The sequence below is a fragment of the Stenella coeruleoalba genome (assembly GCF_951394435.1).
Source record: "Stenella coeruleoalba genome assembly, chromosome: 2".
Classification (NCBI taxonomy): Eukaryota; Metazoa; Chordata; class Mammalia; order Artiodactyla; family Delphinidae; genus Stenella; species Stenella coeruleoalba.
This window is the reverse complement of record NC_137147.1, coordinates 150,435,996-150,452,440: the sequence shown is the minus strand read 5'-3', so window position 1 is coordinate 150,452,440 and position 16,445 is coordinate 150,435,996. Positions and strand designations below refer to the sequence as shown.

General features: G+C 39.8%; 1 protein-coding gene across 3 annotated transcripts in view; it reads left to right on the top strand.

The window, feature by feature from the left end:
* TEX9 (testis expressed 9) overlaps window positions 1-16,445 on the top strand; it is a 205,797-nt gene that overhangs the window by 164,282 nt on the left and 25,070 nt on the right. For all 3 annotated transcript variants that reach the window (XM_079912289.1, XM_079912288.1, XM_079912287.1), the window contains one exon: window positions 14,473-14,607. In XM_079912289.1, coding sequence (XP_079768415.1) covers window positions 14,473-14,607 — 135 coding nt within the window. The remainder of the gene's footprint in view (window positions 1-14,472; window positions 14,608-16,445) is intronic.

The following is a 16,445-nucleotide window of genomic DNA, read 5'->3' as shown; positions in this document are numbered from 1 at the left end:
TTTAGGAAGAAACTAGAACTTGGTCTCTTGGTACAACTCAGACCAGGTAAATGCAGGTGAAAGTATCCAACCCAGAGCGATCCATTCACCCATATTTGGAGACATCAGTCTGCAGGCTCACTCGCTTATCTCCATCATACCATGGATGGAATGACCTATAAATAGCAAAATAACTTTTGTGTACTGACCTTGATCTGTTGGACAAGTTCCCCCAACCTTCTGCACAACCCCAGGGTACTGCTTAGGCTAACCCTCTCCATGGGGTGTTCCCAGGAACGCAACAATGGTCCCTTGATCTATATTCCTGTTTTTGTGCTAGTACCATACTGTTTTGATTAGTGTGGCTTTGTAGTATAGTCTCAAGTGAAGGAGCCTGTTTCCTACAGCCCTGTTTTCCTTTTTCAACATTGCTTTGGCATTTGGTGTCTTTTGTGTTTCCATACAAATTGTAAAATTATTTGTTCTAATTCTGTAAAAAATGCTCTGTAAAGAATCAATGACAGTGTTGATTCTTCCCATCCAAGAACATGGTATATCTCTCCATCTGTTTGTGCTATCTTTGATTTCTTTCATCAGTATCTTATAGTTTTCGGAGTACAGGTCTTTTGCCTCCTTAGGTGGGTTTTATTCCTAGGTATTTTATTCTTTTGGATGCCATGGTAAATGGGATATTTTTCTTTAATTTCTCTTTCTGATCTTTCATTGTTAGTGTATAGGAGTGCAAGAGATTTCTGTGTATTAATTTTGTATCCTGCAACTTTACCGAATTCATTGATGAGCTCTAGTAGTTTTCTGGTAGTATCTTTAGGATTTTCTATGTATAGTAACATGTCATCTGCAAACAGTGACAGTTTTACTTCTTTTCCAATTTGAATTCCTTTTGTTTCTTCTTCTTCTCTGATTGCCGTGGCTAGGACTTCCAAAATTGGAATAAAAGTGGTTGAAAGTGGACATCCTTGTCTTGTTCCTGATCTTGTTGAATAAAAGTGGTGAGAGTGGACATCCTTTTTTTGTTCCTGATCTTAGAGGAAATGCTTCAGATTTTCACTGTTAAGAATGATGTTTGCGTGGATTTGTCATATATGACCTTTATTATGTTGAGGTAGGTTCCCTCTGTGCCCACTTTCTAGAGAGTTTTTATCATAAATGTGTGTTGAATTTTGTCAAAAGCTCTCTCTGCATCTATTGAGATGATCATATTGTTTTTATTCTTCAGTTCGTTAATGTGGTATACCTCATTGATTGATTTACATATGTTGACGAATCCTTACATCCCTGGAATAAACCCCACTTGATCATGGTGTATGATCCTTTTAATGTGCTGTTGGATTCTGTTTGCTAGTATTTTGTTGAGGATTTTTGCATCTATGTTCATCAGTGATATTGGCCTGTAGTTTTCTTTCTTTGTGACATCCTTGTCTGGTTTTGGTATCAGGGTGATGGTGGCCTCATAGAATGAGCTTGAGAATGTTTCTTCCTCTGCCATTTTTTGGGAGAGTTTCAGAAGGATTGGTGTTAACTCTTCTTTAAATGTTTGATAGAGTTTGCCTGTGAAGCCATCTGGTCCTGGACTTTTGTTTGTTGGAAGATTTTTTTTTTTTTTTTTTTTGTTGGAAGATTTTTAATCACAGTTTCAATTTCAGTACTTGTGATTGATTTGTTTACATTTTCTATTTCTTCCGGGTTCAGTCTTGGAAGGTTGTTCTTGGAAGGTTGTACGTTCTCAGAATTTGTCCGTTTCTTCTAGGTTGTCCATTTTATTGGCGTATAGTTGCTTGTAGTAGTCTCTTGTGATAGTTTGTATTTCTGTCATGTCCATTGTAACTTCTTTTTTATTCTACTTTTTTTTGATTTGGGTCCTCTCCCTTTTTTTCTTAATGAATCTGGCTAAAGGTTTATGAATTTGGTTTATCTTTTCAAAGAACGAGCTTTTAGTTTCATTGATCTTTGCTATTGTTTTTTTTCCTTTCCATTTCATTGATTTCTGCTCTGATCTTTCTGATTTTCCTTTTACTAACTTTAGGTTTTGTTTGTTCTTCTTTCTCTAGTTGCTTTAGTTGGTTTATTTGAGATTTTTCTTGTTTCCTGAGGTAGGATTGTATTGTGATAAACTTCCCTCTTAGAACTGCTTTTGCTGTGTCCCATAGGTTTTGGATTGTTGTGTTTTCATTGTCATTGCCTCTAGATATTTTTTATTTCCTTTTTGATTTTTTCAGTGATCCTTTGGTTGTTTAGTAACGTATTGTTTAGCATCCATGTGTTTGTGTTTTTTACAGTTTTTTTCCTCTAATTGATTTCTAATCTCAAAGCATTGTGGTCAGAAAAGATGCTTGATATGATTTCAGTTTTCTTAAATTTACCAAGGCTTGATTTGTGGCCCATGATGTGCTCTATCCTGGATAATGTTCCATGTGTACTTGAGAAGAAATGTATTCTGCTGCTTTTGGATGGAATGACCTATAAATATCAATTAAATTTATCTGGTCTAATGTGTCACTTAAGGCTTGTGTTTTCCTTATTAATTTTCTGTCTGGATGATCTGTCCACTTGTATAACTGGTGTGTTAAAGTCCCCCACTGTGAATGTGTTACTGTCGATTTCCACTTCTAAGGCTGTTAGCATTTGCCTTGTACATTGATGTGCTCCTATGTTGAATGCATAGATATTTACAATTGTTATATCTTCTTCCTGGATTGATCCTTTGGTCATTATGTAGTGTCCTTCCTTGTCTCTTGTAACAGTCTTTAATTTAAAGTCTATTTTGTCTTATATGAGTATTGCTACTTCAGCTTTCTTTTGATTTCCATTTGCTTGGAATATCTTTTTTCCATCCCCTTTCAGTCTGTATGTTTCCCTAGAGTTGAAGTGGGTCTCTTATAGATAGCATGTTTATGGGTCTTGTTTTTGTATGTATTCAGCTAGTCTGTGTCTTTTGGTTGGAGCATTTAATCCATTTACATTTAAGGTAATTATCAATATGTATGTTCCTATTGCCAGTTTCTTAATTGTTGTGGGTTTTTTTGTTTTTTTGTGTGTTTTTTTTGCAGTACGTGGGCCTCTCACTGTTGTGGCCTCTCCCGTTGCGGAGCACAGGCTCCAGACATGCAGGCTCATCGGCCATGGCTCACGGGCCTAGCTGCTCCACGGCATGTGGGATTTTCCTGGACCGGGGCACGAACCCATGTCCCCTGCATCGGCAGGCAGACTCTCAGCCACTGTGCCACCAGGGAAACGCTGTGGGTTTGTTTTCGTAGGTCATTTTTTCTTCCCTTCCTCTTTTGTTCTTTTCTCTTGTGGTTTGATGACCATCTTTAGTGTTGTGTTTACGTTTCTGTTCCTTTTTTGTGTGTGCATCTATTGTAGTTTTGGGTTTGCTATTCCCATGAGGTTTTGATATAGCAGTCTATATATGTATAAGGTTGTTTTAAGTTGCTGGTCTCTTTTCCCCCTAGAGAAGTTCCTTTAGCATTTATTGTAAAGCTGGTTTGGTGGTGCTGAATTCTCTTAGCTTTTGCTTGTCTGTAAAGCTTTTGATTTCTCTGTCGAATCTGAATGAGAACCTTGCTGGGTAGTGTATTCTTGGTTGTAGGTTTTTCCCTTTCATTGCTTTAAGTATATCGTGCCACTCCCTTCAGACCTGCACAGTTTCTGCTGAAAAATCAGTTGTTATCTTATGGGGATTCTCTTGTATGTTAAATGTTGCTTTTCTCTTGTTACTTTCAATATTTTTTCTTTGTCTTTAATTGTTGTCAGTTTGATTGATACGTGTCTCAGCATGTTCCTCCTTGGGTTCATCTTGTATGTGATTATCTGCACTTCCTGGAGTTGAATGATTGTTTACATTCTCATGTTAGGGAAGTTTCAGCTATAATATCTTCAGATATTTTCTCAGACCCTTTTTCTTTCTCTTCTCCTTCTGGAATCCTATAATGCAAATATTGGTGCATTTAATATTGTCCCAGAGGTCTCTGATACTGTCCTGATTTCTTTTCATTCTTTTTTCTTTGTTCTGTGGCAGTGATTTCCACCATTCTGTCTTTCAGGTCACTTATTCATTCTTCTTCCTCAATTATTCTCCTATTGATTCCTTCTAGTCTGTTTTTTATTTCAGTTATTGTATTCATCTCTGTTTGTTGTTTAACTCTTCTAGCTCTTTGTTAAGCATTTCTTGTATATTTTTGATCTGTGCCTCCATTCTTTTTCCGAGATTTTGGATCATCCTTACTATCATTACTCTGAATTCTTTTTCAGGTAGATTGCCTGTCCCCTCTTCATTTAGTTGTTCTTGTGGGTTTTTATCTTGTGCCTTCGTTTGCAACATATTTCTCTGTCATTTCATTTTCTAACTTTTTATGTATGGGGTCTCCTTTCCACAGGCTGCAGGATCATAGTTCTGCTTGCTTTTGGTGTCTGTCCCCTGGTGGGTGAGCTTGGCCCAGGGGCTCCTGCAAGCTTCCTGGTGGGAGGGACTGGTGCCTGCCGTTTGATGGGTGGAGCTGGGTGGGTCTTTTCTCTCTGGTGTGCAGGGCCGTGTCAAGGGGTGTGTTTTGAGGTGGCTGTGAGCTCAGTACCACTTTAGGCAGCCTTTCTTCTTATGGGTGGGGCTGTGTTCCTATCTTGATGGTTGTTTGGCCTGAGGCTTCCCAGCACTGGAGCCTGCAGGTTGTGGGGTAGGGCTGGGTCATGGTGCCAAAACGTGGACCTTCAGGAGAGCTCACTCTTATCAGTATCCCTGCGGCTTCTGCTGTCAGTGTCCTTGCCCTCACAGTGAGCTATAGTTGACCTTTGCCCCTCCAGGAGACCCTCAAAGACCCCTAGCTAGGTGTAGCCATGTTCCTTTGGAGATACTGCTTTATGCTGGGTCCCAGTGCACACGAGATCTTGTGTGCACCCTCCAAGAGTGGAATCTCTTTTTCCTCCAGCCCTGTGGAGCTCCTGCACTCAAGCACTGCTGGCGTTGAAGCCTAAATGCTCTGGGCAGTTCTTCTGCCAAATGCCAGACCCTCAGACTATCTTGTAGGGCCATTTTATGTGGGAACGTCCCTGTGTAGCCTGCGTGGTTTAATATTTTTTGGTGTGAGGGCTGTTTTTAGTATGGATGTCTGCCACCTCTTTCCTCGCTGTATGTTGGCCATTGTCCCCTTTATAGGAGGTGTGACTGATGTTGTGGTGACCAGAGCCTGCACTGGATATTGAGCAGAGCCTGCCCTTTGCTCTGTGGTTGTCACTGCCGTGTCAGAAGTGGGGTCTGCTCCAAAGTTGTTGGATTAGAGACCCCAGATCTGTTTCTTAGCTGTGTTTCTGGTCTGTGGTGTGAGGTTGGAGGGATTGGAGCACTCACATTGGGAGGGAAGCCACTGAGTATTCCTCCTCTGGAGCTGTTCACCTGTGGTGTGCTCTGTTATGTCACCTTTCACCTTTTGTTCAAGCTGTCGTATTACACTGTTGTTGGCGCTGCTCTCAGCTCCACCTTAACTGTGGGTATGCCGGCAGTTGGCCTGGTGTCTCTCAGACGTTGTTTCCACCAGACCACCAGTGTAGATCCACTGAAGTCAGGTCCCAGGTTTGCAGTAATCATGGATCTGGACCCTCGGTGGGTGCTCTGGGGGCAACTCAGACTCTGGCCTGGCCCGACCCCCATGCGTATGTGCCTGCATAGTCTACAGCAGCTAAAGGTAGACCTGTCTTGGCTGCGGGAGCACTCGTCGTCCATTTAGATGTTCCGTAGCCACTGAGTTTACAGTCAGTCGCAGTGGTGTCAATTTATGGTTTGCCCAGCTGCGAGGAGAGATTTCAGCTTTTCTTCATTAGTTGCACGGCCCCTGGGGCTCAGCTGTGGTTTCAGCTCCACCTCTGCATGTGGGCCACCCACAGGGGTCTGTTTCCGAGGCTGCTCCGGAGTACACGAGTCCGCCCTGGTGAGGAGGGGCATGGAGATGGTGGCAGCTGGGGTCACTGGAGCCCTGGTGGGGACAGGGCACACAGGGGATCCAGCAGCTGCAGGCTCAAGAGAGCCAGCGCCAGCGGGGGCCCTTCCTAGTGCATGGGGAGGCAGGGGCTGGCACGTGGGGAGAGAGGCTGCAAATGGCCCCGCCCCTTGTGTGTCACTCAACAGTGGCTCTTCGCTTCTGTGGAGGTCTGCACTTCTTCCACAAGCATTCCCAGTTGTGGATTTCCTCACTCCTGTCCTCTCAGGCTGCCTCCTCGCAGCCAACAGCAGTCCTCTCCCCAAGTTTGCTTTTCAAACCTCACATTCCAGCACCCAACCCCTGTCCACACCAGTGGACACATGTCTCAGGCAGGGCATGCAGGGCTGTGGCGTGGACCCTCTGTGTAGGTCTCACTCTGTCCTGCCTGCCACAGATCGGTTGCTGTGCTCTCCTCTGATAGCCCCCAAGGCTCCCCTTCTGTCCCATCTGATCTCCTCACCAGTAAGGGGGCTTCCCTGGATGTGATAACCTCTCCTTTCCTTCAGCACCGCCCCTCTCGGGCGCAGGTCCTGTCCCACTTCCTCTCCTCTTCCTTTTCTCTTCTTTCTTTCATCCTACATGGTTATGTGGGGATCTTTCTTGTCCTTGTAGGTGACTGAGCTCTTCTGCTAGTGCTCAGCTGGTGCTCTGTGAGAATCATTCCATTTGTAAATGTATTCTTGATGCCTCTGTGGGGAGAGATGAACTCCACATCTTCCTACTCCTCCACCATGTTGACTCTCTTTTATCATCTTTTTACTTTTAATCTGTTTCTGTACTGAAAATGGGTTTGTTATAGAACCCATATAATTGGTTTTTGCTTCTCTATCCACTCTGACAGTCTTTGTCTCTTACTGGAATGTTCAGTCCATTTACATTAATGCAGTTTTTGATGTTTGGATTTAAACCTACTATCTTCCTATTTGTTTTCTATTTTTGCCAACTGTTAACTTTGTTACTTTTTCCTCCTTTGAATTGAATATTTTTTAGTATTCCATTTTTTCCCTCCACTGTTAGCTGTATCTAGTCTTAGATTTAAGGTTTACAATATACATATTTAACATATCACAGTCTACCTTTAAATCATGTTATACTATTTCATGTGTAATATAACACTCTCATACTCCATCTGCTTCGTTTGTGGTCATACCTTTATTTTTAAAGGTCATACATCACACAATATTTTTTTCTTTAAACAGTTATATTTTAAAGAGATGAAGATATTTGCCATTTCTTGTATTCTTCATTCTTTAGATCTGTTTTCCATACTTCTGCTTGATATACCTACCCTTTCAATTTTTGTGGTACCAGTTTGCTAGTCACTAATTCTCTGTTTTTGTTTCTCTGAAAAAGAGTATTTTCCTTACTTAAAAAAACCTTTTTATTTTGAAATGATTATCAATTCACATGAAGTTGCAAAAATAGTACCTCTAGGGCTTCCCTGGTGGCGCAGTGGTTGAGAGTCCACCTGCTGATGCAGGGGACATGGGTTCTTGCCCCGGTCCGGGAAGATCCCACACGCCGCGGAGTGGCCGGGCCCGTGAGCCATGACCTCTGAGCCTGCGCGTCTGGAGCCTGTGCTCCGCGACGGGAGAGGCCACAACAGTGAGAGGCCCGCGTACCGCAAAAAAAAAAATAGTACCTCTAGAGAGGTCCTGTGTATCCTTCAGTTTCCCTCAAAGGTAACATCTAACATAACTATAGTCCAGTGTTAAAACCAGGAAACTGACATTGGTACAATCCACAGACATTATTCAGATTTCACCAGTTTTGTATGCACTCGTGTTTTTGAGTCCTTTAATTTTTGAAGGGTATTTTTCACTAGGTATAGAATTGTCAGTTGACTATTTTTGTTTTTTGTTTTCTTTTGTTAGTTTAAAGATGTCCTCCCTTTGTCTTCTGTGTTGTATAGTTTCTGACTAAAAGTCCACATAATTCTTCTCTTTCTACTTTTGTATGTAATGTGTCTTTTTTCTCTGCTTTTAAGACATTCTCTTTGTTAGTGGTTTTCAGCAATTTCATAATTATGTGCTTTCTCAGTTTTGTGTGGGGAGTGTATTTATCCTGCCTGAAGTTTGTTGAGCTTTTTGAATCTGTGGGTTTATTGTTTTCATCAAATTTGGAAAATTTTGGTCATTATTTCTTCAAATATTTTTCCTGTACTCCCTATCTCCCTCCCCCACCTGAGAGTCCAATTATACTTCTGTTAGACTACTTGATATTTTCACATTGATAATATCAGTGATATTAGGTTACTGATGAGCTGTTTTCAGCCTTTTTTCTTATGTTCTTTATTTGGATAGATTCTATTGCTATGTCTTCAGTAGGTTACTGATCTTTTCTTTGTAGTGTCTAGTATGCCCCTATTCTTAAGCAGAGAGATGTTCATTTTGATATATTATACATCTATAGAAGTTCCATTTGATTCTCCTTTATAGCTTCAGCTTATTTTCTCATTATATTAATGTTTTGCTTTAATCACTTATGTATAATTAAAATAGCTGTTTTGACAGCCTTGTTCACTGTACCCATTATATTTCTCATTTATGGGTTTGTTTGTATTGACTGATTCTTTTTCTCCTGGATATCGGTTACATTTTCCTGCTTCTTGACTTGGTTAGTGATTTTTTACCAAATGCTAGACACTGAATATTATATTGTTGAGCATTTCTCTTTAGTGTGCTTTTTGAAGACAGTGTTGAATTTTGACAGGTAGTTATTTGCCAGTTTAATCACTTTGAGACCTGTTTTTAAGTTTTGCTAGAGTGTGTCTAGAGCAGCCTTCAGGAATAGTTCAGCTCTATCCTTAAGTCTTCCCCTAAAGAGACCTTTCAGGATCTCCACTGAATGTCCCTGATGATCACTGAGGATTGTCATTCTGGGTGATTAGACCTCAGATGTCTTCCTGCCCTGTGTGAGCTATGGGAATTGTTCTATTTACAGCTCCCTAATGGTGCTTTATCTGGCCTTCTTGAATTTTCATGTATTTAGGTGTAGCCTAATAGACTCAAGGGATTTCCTGTGTAGATTCGTGAAGCTCTCTCCTAGTGTAGTTCCTCCTTACTTGAACCTTCACACAAATTCCCAGCTGCCTGTCTCCTCCAGCTGTGTTCTGTTTCCTCAACTCAGTGGACCTCTGGGCTCTGTTTGTATTTTCTCTTCCCTGTAGCCTCAGTGTGGATATTGCCTCCCAGAAGAATGCTGGGGTGATTGTAGGACTTGTTCTGATTTTCCCTTTTCTCAGGAATCACAACCCTACTGTTTTCCAGTATTTCTAAACAGTTATTAAACATATCTTAATCATTTTTTCTGGTTGTTTACAGTGCATTTTTGTGTTACGTGTTTATTATTTCTTCATGGCCGGAAGACTTAATCTCACTTTTGTTTTGTTTTTTGGTTAAGTTCAAGTTATTGGTGCACTCCACAAGTTTCTCTGACCATGGATTTGTCATATTAACACTCATATTAACATCAGTAACTCACCTTTTTTAAAAAAATGTCTGCCCTCTTGTTATCTTGCTCCAGGTAAAATTGATCTCTGTGTCATTTCCTAAAGCTGCTTTGTTCTTTTCTGCTTTCATAGTAAAAACTCTTCAAAAGCATTTTCTCACCTTCTTCATTTCCTTATATTGTAAACAAAGCTTTTTTCATTTTTGCCTGTATTTATCCTGCAAAATCATTATATGAATGTACCTTATCGTTGTTTAATATTGTATATCTATCATATACATATAAGAGTTGTATATTCTCATTTTTATATATTTTATTACATAGCTCTACCCCTTCCCCCATATTCTTTATTTCCTTCTTTTCCAGCTTAGGTTCCATGGTACACAACTTAATTATCCATTGAATATATTCTTAATTTCCCTGCCAGTGTAGTGCGTGGCAAAACCCAACCTAATTTCCCCCATACTGCTTGTCTATATGGCTGGACAAAAATACACAACCAAGTGGATTGGTCCTACTTTAACTTATTTACAAATATCAAGTGTAATGCTATTTTCCTCTCCTACTTTCTGAGAAGGTAGTCCCCTCTCCCACTTTCAGAGTTGATTATTAAACAGGTTATTTTTTCTCCTCATGTTTCCAATACCTCTTCCAACATTACCATTCTCAGTTCAAAACTTCTCCCTATTTTACTAAGAAAACAGTAAATTTTACATCAGTCTCTTGGCCTTTGTACCCATCTACTCTTCTTTCCCCCTCATTACCATGGATTACTATCTCTTCTGTCTAAAGCTGATCACCTCACTGTGCACTGGATCCCATAGTCTGTCTTACTCAAGGACTTTGCTCCTACAATTATCCTGTTTTCCATTCTCTTGCAAAAATCACATTTACTCTATCTGTGAAATTATTTGCATTAGCATACAGACATGCCATAGATCTCCAATATATATATTTTAAAACCTCCATAGATCTCATATGTACCTCTTGCCCTGTATCATTACTCTCCTTTATAGCAAAGCTTCTTAAAATAGTTGTCTCTACTCAATTTTTCTATTCCTCATTTGCCATTCTCTTGAAACTACAACAGTTAGGCTTCTATCTCTACTCTGCCTCTGAAACCATTCTTAACAAGGTCACTAGTAAGCCACATTGCCAGTTCTAGTCAGTTATTATTCCTCATAGTAATTTATAGCTCAGCAACATTTGACATAGTTGATTTCTCCCTCCTTGAAACACTTGATTTGGCTTCTGGAGCATCACACTCGTAATTTTCTTCCTTGTTTTCCTGACCTTTCTATGTTGAAGTGTCCAAGGCTCAGTCCTTGGCTCTGTGCTGTCTACATCCAATTCTGAGATGCACTCATTCATTTCCATGGCTTTATGTACCATCTATATGTTGTTCACTCTCACATTTCTACTTCTTGCTCGGATCTTTCTTTGAGCTCCAGACTCTTATTAACATCTTGCTTCCCACTTGATATCAGTACTTGGTATGTTAAACATCCTATGTCCTAAAGAGGGAGCTCTTGCTTCCCTGCTCTCTGCAGACCTTCTCCTTTTCTCCCTCTCAGGAAAAACATTGAGTTATTTAGGCCAAAATCCAAGAGTCATCTTGATCCTTCTCTTTCCTCACACCATCATCCAATCCATCAATGAGTCCTGCCAATTCTGTTTTCAAAATACATGGAATTAACTACTTCTCAAAAACTCATTACTCCCACCCAAGCCCAAGCTACTGTGTTTCACTTATACTATTCTAATGACCTCCTAGATTTCCTACACTCAGTAGCAATACCACAGTAGCTAGAGTACAGTTGACCCTTGAGCAGCCTGGGGTCTAGGGGCGCCGATCCTCTGAACAATCTAAAATCCCCATATATAGTCGGCCCTCTGTATACCCAGTTCCTATGTACCTGTGGTTCCACATCCGCAGATTCAACCAACTGTGGATCCTGTATTACTGTAGTATTTACTATTGAAAAATTTCTGCGTGTAAGTGGACCCACATAGTTGAAACCCATGTTGGCTTAACTGCAATCCTTAAAAAAACTTAGGATAACACACACACACACACACACACACACACACACACACACACACACACATCGACTAAAAACCCTCCAAAGACTTCCCATGTCATTCAGAATAAAATCCAAACTATGAGGCAGGGTTTACAAGGTCCACCTAAGGTCACCCTGGGTGTTTCTGCAATCTCGAGACCTAACACTGCCTGTGTCAGTGAGCTGAAGCCACACTGACCATGTAGGTGATCTTTGAATATATTAAATGCATTCCAGCCTCAGGGTCTTTGTCTTCTTTGTTCCTCCAGATCTATACATGAATCATTCCCTCATTTGGAAGCCTTTCCCTAACCACTGTATTTTAAATAATTATGTCCCTCCCCGTTACTCTGTCCTCTTTTTTTTCCTTCTTCCTTTTTTTTAGAGGGGTTGGTGGTGCTTCACTGCACGGCTTGTGGGATCTTAGTTCCCTGACTAGGGATCGAACCAAGCCCAGCAGTGGAAGCACAGAGTCCTAACCACTGGACTGCCAGGGAATTCCCTTTCTTTTTCTTCATAGCCCTTATCACTGTCAGATGTTACATACGAGTGTGTATGTATGTATGTGTTTATCATCTGTCTCTTCCTCTAGAGTGCAAGCTTTACTAGAGGAGAACTTTGGTTAATTGTCATGTGCCCATCATGTAGACTAGTACCTGGCAACGTAGTAAGTGCTCGATAAATGTGTTGAATAAGTAAAACCTATTAGACATAGATATTACTACTCCCAATTTCAGATGTAGAAACTGAATCTACCACAGCTGGCAGATTTTTTGATTCCAAGTTTATTGCTTTTTGAACCTCAGCCACTTGTTTCTAGAACCTTATCTGATCATTTATTTGTCCTCATGTGATTTCTCCTCATCAGAAATACTATGGTTGTTTTTGTTACTCTTTAAGCATTTGCTACATTTGTTTTGTACTGTTACTGATGCATGCCTCTTTCTCGCACTATCCCAGTACCTTATGAATGCTTTAAAAATTATGGGAGAATCACAAATTATTTCTTCTTAGATCTCTTAGTATTTGAGTTTTAAACTTAGACTTGATTTTCTTTAAGCTATCCAGCTTTTTCTTTTAAAACTAACGTGAAATTCAAGATTTGAGATTTTTCATAAAAATTTTCTCTAGCAACCTGTAAACTTCTTAATTTGGGAGGTAATAATAGATTTACTTTAGGAGAGAGTTTTCATCCTAAAACTACTCAATATTGGTATCTTGTCTGCACTTTGTAAAAAGTACTTAAGTATGATTGAAAACAGAAGTGTTTTCAAGTTTTTGTTAAGATTATCCCTTTCTTAATGGATTTTCTCGCATAGGAAAATTTTATTTCCTACTTTACTATTCTTCTGACTATCCTTTTTCTTTTTCACTTTTTCCCAAGAAGTGGGGCAGTATTGATTCAGCAGTAGGGGAACATCATGTGGTAAAGAAAGGTTTTCTTTTTTCTATGAAGTAGGTTACAGAGCCACTAGCAGGAAAGAGAAGGGCAAAGATTCATTTCCATATTCTTATGAGAAGAGGCTGAAATGAGGCAGCAAGAATTGTGCCTTGGTAGCTAATGAGAGTCTCTGCCTTTTCCGTGTGAACAGTGAGAGAAATCAGGCTGCTCTTAGTGTAGCTACCACCCACAAAGCTGTGAAGAAGGCTGGTGAGAGCAGATGGTATCCAGGCACAGTTTGATTTGTGTAGAAACCTGCATAAAGAGCAGCATGTGTTTTGTTTTGTTTTGTTTTCCCCTTAATTACTGAGAGCCAGGGAGATCAGTGTTCAAATAAAACATAGTGATACAGCCAGGAGAAAAAATTGTAAAAGAAGAAAACAGACAACTACGTTGTTAACTGCATCATTTCAATTCCATGATATTTACTGAGAGTGTCTGCTTTGTATAATGCTCTGTACCAGGCATTGTAGGACATGCAAAGAAGAGTAAGTTAAATATTACAAAATAAATTCAGTTCAGTAAACATGTCACTAGTGCCTTTTATATGCTGCTGAAGTGCTGGGAATATAGAAATTAAAGTAGTTCTATCCTTAAGGAGCTTACAATATAGTGGGGGAAATGAAGTAAATGGATAGTTTCGGTTCCACACAAGCAGGTTCTATGATATATGTATATCAAGGTGCTATAGAAGCTCTGAAGAAACGGTACTTAATTCAACCTGGGAGGAGAGTGAGGAAGACAGTGAGGGAAGGCTTCTGGGAGAAGGTAAAACCCCAGTGTATAGCTCTGAGTCTTGAAGGATGAATAGTTGCAGGAAATATCATGGCTGTTTGGGAGAGATCCAAGCAAGTACTGCTCTTGTAGCTGAAGGTAACATTTGTGGGAGGAGATGAGATTATGGTACCAGATTGTGATGGAGTTTGGAGCTTATCCTGTATGTTCATGTTTCTTCCTTTGTGGCCTGTAGACTCTGCAACAGCAACTCTAGAATATTTGCAGAAATGCAGGTCTAAACCCACACCAAGATATGGAAAATATCCATAGAATCTGTTGTTTTTGCTCAGAATTGGGATTTTCCTATATTGCTAATGTACAATAGAATGCTCTGTATTTAACAAATATTTTTTAAGTGATATATTTCATCAGGTTTACGCAAACACAGTATTTATGAGAGAATTTATGTCTTACATTGGTGTTTTAGGAGGTTCCCAAGAGAAGAACCATGATTATAAAATGTTGTTTATAAAGTAAATGTAGAAGACATGTATACTGACTCTTGGGATCAATAAAAAGGCAGAAAATTCCAAACAAAAAGCAATTTGGAAGCCTAATTTGTGACTACATCTTTAAGGATATATTTTCCTAAAACCAGTTCAGAGTGAGAATTCCCTGAGACCTCTGTCACTCAGTGTTCAGTCTCTGGCCGTGTGTGTGTGTATACAGTTCAGGAGAAAGCAAGGAATATGGAAATGGAAAACGTTTCAGAATAATAGAAAGAACTTATGATATGTTTATAAATGTTCTACATATCTCTCTTACTGTACAGGAATTAGAGAATAAAAGAAGACTACAAAAACAAGCTGCCGCTAGTCAAAGTGCCATGGAAGTTCGCTTGAATAGAGCTCTAGAAGAAGCAGAAAAGTATAAACTGGAGTTAAGTAAAGTAAAGCAAAATAACAAGGTATGGAAAAACTGAATAATTTGGGTAGTGATCACCTTTGGTAACTTTCTCTTTTAGGCAAGACTCGAAAGTGATAGTTTTTAAATTATAATTCTTGATGTCACGGTAAACACACCTCTTTTCAGAAGAAATATCCTTATTAGCAATATGTACATTTCCAATAAGTTAGAATTATATTGCTTGGACTAGTGCCATACTTGGGTGATAGCACAACTCTTTGGAGAATTCATTCATTTTTTCATCCAACAGATCTTTATTGTGTGCCCATCTTATATGCCAGACACCTTTCTAATCTCTTGGAATAAATAAATGGTGGGGAAAAGTCTGTTTTGAATCTCAAGTCTGTTCTATCCCTCTCTGAGCCTCAATTTTCTAATATATAATGCAAGGGGCTATTTTACAGGGCAGTGGTTCTCAAACTTGAGCATATATCAGAATCACCTGGAGGGTTTATTTAAACATAGATTCCTGGGTCCCACCCACAGATTTTCTTATTCAGTAGATTTGGGGTGAGACTTGAGAATGTGCAGGTTTTTTTGTTTTTTGTTTTTTTTTAATTTTTATTGGAGTGTAGTTGATTTACAGTGTTGTGTTAGTTTCTGTTGTACAGCGAAATGAATCAGTTATACACATATATATATATATATATATATATATATATATATATATATCCATTCTTTTTTAGATTCTATTCCCATATAGGCCATTACAGAGAATTGAATAGAGTTCCCTGTGCTATACAGTACTGTGTGTATGTCAATTCCAACCTTCCAGTTTATCCCTCCCCCCTTTACCCTCTGGTAACCATGTTTGTTTTCTAGATCTGTGACTCTATTTCTGTATTGTAGATAAGTTCATTTGTACCCTTTTCTTAGATTCCACATATAAGCAATATCATGTGGTATTTGTCTTTCTCTGTTTGACTTACTTCACTCACTGTGACGATCTCTAGGTCCATCCATGTTGCTGCAAATGGCACTATATTGTTCTTTTTTATGGCTGAGTAATATTCCATCGTGTGTGTGTGTGTGTGTGTGTACACATATATATATACACACCACATCTTCTTTATCCATTCCACTGTTGATGGACATTTAGGTTGCATCCATGTCCTGGTTATTGTAAATAGTGCTGCAGTGAACATTGGGGTGCATGTATCTTTTCAAATTATGGTTTTCTCCAGATATGTGCCCAGGAATGGGATTGCTGGATCATATAGTACCTGAATTTTTAGTTTTTTAAGGAACCTCCATACTGTTCTTCATAGTGTCTGTATCAATTTACATTCCCACCAACAGTGCAGGAGGGTTCCCTTTTCTCCACACCCTCTCCTCATTTATTGTTTGTAGACTTTTTGATGATGGCTATTCTGACTGGTGTGAGGTGATACCTCACTGTAGTTTTGACTTGCATTTCTCTAATAATTAGTGACGTTGAGCATCTTTTCATGTGCCTCTGGGCCATCTGTATGTCTTCTTTGGAGAAATGTCTATTTAGATCTTCCACCCTTTTTTTTTTTTTCTTTTTGTGGTACGCGGGCCTCTCACTGTTGTGGCCTCTCCCGTTGCGGAGCACAGGCTCCAGATGCGCAGGCTCAGTGGCCATGGCTCACGGGCCCAGCCACTCTGCAGCATGTGAGATCTTCCCAGACCGAGGCACGAACCCGTGTCCCCTGCATCGGCAGGCGGACTCCCAACCACTGCACCACCAGGGAAGCCCTTCCACCCATTTTTTGATTGGGTTGTTTGGTTTTTTGGTATTGAGCTACATGAGCTGTTTGTATATTTTGGAGATTAATCCCTTGTCAATTGCCTCATTGGCAAATATTTTCTCCCATT